The sequence below is a fragment of the Panulirus ornatus genome, chromosome 5, assembly GCF_036320965.1.
Source record: "Panulirus ornatus isolate Po-2019 chromosome 5, ASM3632096v1, whole genome shotgun sequence".
Taxonomy (NCBI): domain Eukaryota; kingdom Metazoa; phylum Arthropoda; class Malacostraca; order Decapoda; family Palinuridae; genus Panulirus; species Panulirus ornatus.
The window spans coordinates 10,236,942-10,242,894 of NC_092228.1; the positions used below are offsets into that span (position 1 = coordinate 10,236,942).

General features: G+C 47.5%; 1 protein-coding gene across 1 annotated transcript; it reads right to left on the bottom strand.

Moving 5' to 3' along the window:
* Positions 1 to 1,515: 1,515 nt before the first annotated feature.
* LOC139746710 (uncharacterized) lies at positions 1,516 to 5,226 on the bottom strand. The gene is made up of 2 exons (XM_071658196.1): positions 4,804 to 5,226; positions 1,516 to 4,467 (listed from the first exon to the last, which is right to left on the bottom strand). Exon 2 carries the CDS (start codon positions 4,444 to 4,446, stop codon positions 2,491 to 2,493), a length of 1,956 nt encoding a protein of 651 aa, XP_071514297.1. The 5' UTR covers positions 4,447 to 4,467; positions 4,804 to 5,226; the 3' UTR covers positions 1,516 to 2,490.
* Between the last annotated feature and the right edge of the window lie 727 nt (positions 5,227 to 5,953).

Consider the following 5,953-nt stretch of genomic DNA (forward strand, 5'->3'; position numbering starts at 1 on the left):
GATAATTTATAACCGTCTTTAGTACGATGTCGTCACTCGGGGCTTGCCGGTCGGTCTGGCCACCCAGCCGACCTCACTCTATTTATTCGCTTGCTCGTACCACTTGCATCCATAAGCCAGGCGGCGTCGTCCGTGGAGATACGAAATATGACATTCTGATATTCAATTTTATTTGCGTGCCTTTGGCGATAAATCATATTAAAAAAAAAATAAATCACTGCAGTATCATTTGTTTGCTCTTTAATTGGATTTTTATTTTTTTTGATGAATTATTTAATATTTTTTGCTCTTCTGAATAATAACCTTTGTTCGCATGGTTGATTTTTTCTCTCTCATGGCCGCTGTCGGTGGCTCTCTTTAATTCAGGTGATGTTTAGCACTGTCATGACTTACCACCCGAGCACGATGACGGAAAACCCCCTCGTACTTCAAAGGGTTATGGAACATTAGGGCAGTATAGCTCCAACTCGCGTGTGTGTGTGTGTGTGTGTGTGTGTGTGTGTGTGTGTATTAGCCTTTCCTGTGCGTCTTGGCCGTGGGGGCTGGGAGAGAGGTGTAGTGATGATGATCAAGTCAATATCCCCCCCCTGGCACTAGACCCTCCTCCTGCTCCCGTCCGTACAGCTGTGTCTAGCTAACACCTTATTATCATTAACTCCTGTTTTTGCCTCGTGAGTGATTTAATTTTTTTTTTTCTCCATGGCGTGAAATTGCTCTCATCTCTTACAGATCTGCGCTGAAATGGCTAATTATCCCATGATAGAATTTTTTTTTTTTATATAATCAGATTAGGAAAAAAAAAAGATACATAAAGTTACCCGTATTAAGATCAACGAGTTGACATCACTTCATCTCTTGTCGACTAGTTTACTTAACGAGGGCGATCGAGAAACTGTGAACCCCCCTCGATGTAGATTTATTTGTGAGAGTCACACCAATTTTCTGAGTGGTGTTGGTCGTAGTGATGTGGGTGTGGGTGGAGATGGGGAATCACCAACAAGGAGTAACTAGTCTCTCTCACGCCTGATGAGGAAAGAAAACCAGTATTGGGAGCGAACTCACTCACAACACAGAATGTTTTTAGTTTTCCCAAAGAAGGGACAGAGGAGGGGGGGGGCCAAGTGAGGATATTCCCTCAAATGCTCAGTCCTCTGTTCTTAACGCTACCTCGCTAACATGGGAAATAGCTTCCGTGGTCCCGTCCGCTGCCGGATCCACTCCCAGATATTATGTACATGTGTATATATGTATATGTCTGTGTGTGTATATATATATGTATACATTCTGATGTATAGGTATGTACATTTGCGTGTGTGGACGTGTATGTATATACATGTGTATGTGGGTGGGTTGGGCCATTCTTTCGTCTGTTTCCTTGCGCTACCTCGCTAACGCGGGAGACAGCGGCAAAATATATATATATATATATATATATATATATATATATATACACACACACACACACACACACACACACCATACAATACATCAACAGCCAGGATCGAACCCGGGACCCCTGCCTGGCAGGCGTCAGTGTACGGCTAGGCTGTGCTCTATACATACATATGCCTGGATCGGTTATTGACGCTTAACTGTAGGACATTTAAGACTTTGAACTTGAACAGATATATATTTCAGATATGATTTCAGGTTTTACAGTTTAGTTGAGATCATGAAAATATATATTGACCTTGGTTGCCTAGTTTAAAAAAGTCGTAATGGTTAGTTTATATATATACATCGGGTTAGATGTTGCTGTCACCTCTTGAGCACAACGGTTCGATCCTAGGGCGTGCTCAAGGGTTCCACCTTCGTACTCAAGGGTCGTAACGTTGTTGTGTTCAAGACGTGAATGACATATTCGCCTTCTCAGTGACACCTGTATATTCTATGACACCTGGTTCCTCCACATCCGTTTTCAGTAAGACTCTTTCCCTTCTTAGTAACGTATCCAGCTCTTTGATAACACACTCTCTATCTCAGTACATCTCTCTCCCCCAGCTATCTGGGAGTGGATTTAACAGCGGATGGAACCATGGAGGCGGAATTGAGTCACAGGGTGGGGAAGGGGGCGAAGGATCTGGGAGCGTTGAAGAATAAGTGGGAGGCGAGAACGTTATCTTGGAGAGCAATTCGCTCCTCCCTCATAGCCCTCTGCAGCATCTTCATCCTTCTTCGTCTTTGAGGAACTGTCAGCCTCTCAACCATTCAGAATAGACCATTGGTTCCTCAAGCCTTTTCGTCTCGCTTGCTGGCGTGAACATGCTGTTCACAGGTGTGAATATGATCCTCTCTAGTGTTGCCGTTAACCACAGGAAGCCACGGCAGACGAGGAGAGTGGCACTGTTTCTTAGTTCTGACAGTCTGTATGCTCCAGACGCTGTCATCTTATAACAGGCGACGGCGACCGTGTAGCCATGCACGAACACACTGGTTGTGTAGTAGTTGTGGTTGTACGTACGTGTAGCAACCGCTGAAGGCGCGAAGATTTCACATGATATCCAGTAGCCTTCCGTAGTGGGCCACGAGGGAGGCCGACTGGTGGGCGGTGAGGGGCCAGGTGGTGATGCCTCCCAGGGTGGTGAGGGCGGGGCAGGCCTGCATCACTCTCCAGACCAGATGATGAGAGGCGGCAGGCGGCCACTCCAATATCAGCTGCCGGAGGGCTGGCCGGGGATGACACAGGGCCTCCTCGAGTTCCTGCTCGCTGGGCACGTCTCCGTCGGGGATGTCGCCCCTCTTGTACTGCAGGTGGATGTACGTCAGGAGGGAGGCGCCCCTGAGAAGGTAGGACGTTAGGGCTGCACCCAGCTGCCAGACTGCTGGTGAGGTTAGGGAGGGACGCCCCTGGAGTGTGGTGGGCACCAAGGTGGCCTCACGGAGGCAGGGGAAGGATGGGCGGTGGCGTGGGGTCAGGAGGTCACCCTGCGCCTCCAGGCTGGAGCTGACGACGCTCAGGACCCGCAGGCTGGAGCAGGCGCAGGCCACCGCCGAGATAAGGTCATGGGTCACGTCCCACACGTCGGACACGCGCAGCTCCGTAATCCCGTCCAGCGTCATGTCCTTCAGGGTGCACCGGAGGCAGGAGGTGAGGCTGGCCTGCTGCAGGACGACGACTTGCAGGTGCGGCAGGCTGGCTATGACCTGCGCCAGGCACGGGGGACCCACCAGGTTTAGGAGCTTTACCCTAGGGCAGGCTTGAGCCACACGCAGGAGGTAGGAGGATGGGACGTAAACCAGCTGGTAACCCACGCCTCTCTGGTACCAGCAGAGGTCCACACGCTCCAGGCCCAGCTGCCTGGACCCTGCCGGCGCCTCCCTGACCGGCAAGCTGGTCAGACAACCATCTGTCACAAGGTCCTCCTCACCGTCCTCCACCCTCCTCCCACTCTCACACGTCAACTCCAGAATGACGTTCGGTAATTCCTTGTGAAACAGTATCTTCAAGTTGGGCAGCGACCTCAGGACCTCAGTCAAGCTTCGAGATTCACTCTTTCGACCGAAATTAAAGAGCCACAGAGCTACGAGACTCAGGCGATTTCCCAGGCACGCGATCCCTTCACTATCGGCGAAGCGGTCACCGTTATAGACCACCTTAAGCTCGCGGAGCTTGGCGCAGTGTTGGGCCACTTCCCCGACGGCCCAGTGGAAGGAGTACCTCGTGGGAGGCAGGAGCGAGAGGGATTGCAGGTGCCTCAGCCTGGGTAGAGATAGCGTAGCGTTCACAACGTCCGTCTGGTCTCTCGGCACAACGGTAATTTCGAGAGATGTCAGTCTCCTGCAGTGTTTCAGCTTATCGTAGATCACCCCTTCAAGTTCTGAGGGGAAGCTCTCGATTGTCGCCGTGGAGAAGTGGACCAGCTTTTCACACAATATGTATTCGACGGTTTTCTTTAGATCTCTCCCGTCCATGTTTTCTAGTCTTATTTCTCTAAGCGTTTCACAAACGACGGATTTTCCATAGTCGCTCCACATTCTCGGTGATAAACGCATGAAATACTCTTTTAAATCGTTGAACATAACATGGTTGGTGTTGTAGTAGGAGATACCAATATCGTCCACACATTTCGCTTGACATATGTTAAGATAACTCGCAGGTCTAAGGTTATCACATTTCTCGCAGTTTTCGTCTAGCTTTGGCCTTTTGTTTCCGTGTGGTGTCTCCTTGCTTTCAACGTCGTGTCGTGTTCGTTTATTTCGTAGATTTTTCGTAAAATGGTGAAAGTTGTCCTCAGTCCTGACTTTCTTCGGTGAAGTCAGCTCCTGTTCTTCATCGTCACCACAAGAATAACTACGTTTTCTTTTATACTTCTTGTCCCGTTTTCTGTCATGCGTAAATTCGAATTTTTCCTGCGTTGAAACATTCTTTATTGCGTTTACTGTCGTTTTTGCTGCCTGAATCCTCGCACGAGATTCAAGAGATGACCAGGGACCTCGTCTTGCCATAGTCAAGTATGTTAGGACTGACTGAAAAGGAGAACACAAGCATTACTTTGCATTTTCGGAAAGGCTTCTTAGAATATTTTTTTAAATCAGTTTGATTTAGCACATCTTGGAGCCATGACAATTTATTATACATTGAAGCTTGGAAAATAAAAAAAAAACTCTGGTTCATTATACGTAACCATGCTTACTATTGTCATTATCAAGTATGTAAGCTTATAACGCGAAAATATTTCCTTGTTCCAAATTAGGTTGTTTTCTCCATAACTGGTGGTAAACGATGCTTTAAACTCATCGTTAACGAATATTTCTTTAATGAAATCACTCGTCATCTGATCAATCCATGTGGAGTGGACTAACCTTTGTTGCTGGGAAGGTACATCACTGGTTTGACCACTGGTGCCATACATATAGCAGTGGTAGTGGTAGCAAGGAGCGTAGTACGTACATCCTCGTATCTCTCTATCTGTAGTTGGAGTGTAGGCTACACTGGCGTTGATAGCTGGGAGGGTGGAATCTACCCCTGGTTGTGCTTAAGGTTCAGGCCACACCGTACCTGTGGTAGTAGTCAAGGTACAAGCCACACTGTACCTGGGTTTTTATTTGAGGAGGATGTAAGACACACGGAAAGACGCGGCCACCGGCGTCAACTCTTTGGGCGAAACTGAGAGGCTAGGCTTTCCTGTAGTCGTGTTGGCAGCGCATCCAACATGTCCGGGACTTCTGTATCGCCTTAGTTTGTTCTGCTGTGAATTCCAGTAGCTTTATGGCTCGTCAAAGTATGTTTAGAAAGTTGAAGGAGAACATGGCATTTGGGTTTGTCCAGGAGAGAATTGTCTTTTAATAGCACCCTGGGGTAGTGGCTGGCACTTTCCGCTGCTATTTTAAGCTTGTGACACCAACCCGCACGGTTCTCTTTGACCGAACAACGCTCCAATATATATATATATATATATATATATATATATATATATATATATATATATATATATATATATATATATATATTCATTACACTTGATCGCGTACGATAACAACGTTTTGAGAACGACAAATTCTCGAGCACGAAGAATTAACGGCTTCGGTACGACGGCTACGACGACCCCCCCATTAGGCACGATAACTTTAGTTTTTGAATGAGTACGGTAACTGATGTCACCATCATGAAGAATGTAAGAATCTCGCTTGTTCTCCTCCATCATCCTTATTTTGGCGCTCGTTCGCCCATCACTCCGTCCGTCTGTTGTGTAATTCTACCATAGCCTTTTTTTTTTTTATATATATATCTGGCTCGACAGGTTTGGTCGACATTTGACAACACAACCTCGTTGGGGTAAAGAGGGAGAGAGAGAGAGAGAGAGAGAGAGAGAGAGAGAGAGAGAGAGAGAGAGAGAGAGAGAGAGAGAGAGAATATTCCATCGAATTTCGACGGTTGAATATTTTCTCATTGCTGCTCTTCGCCTCTGCTAACGACCCCCTCCCCATCTGTTCGTTGGTTTGATCGCTCCGC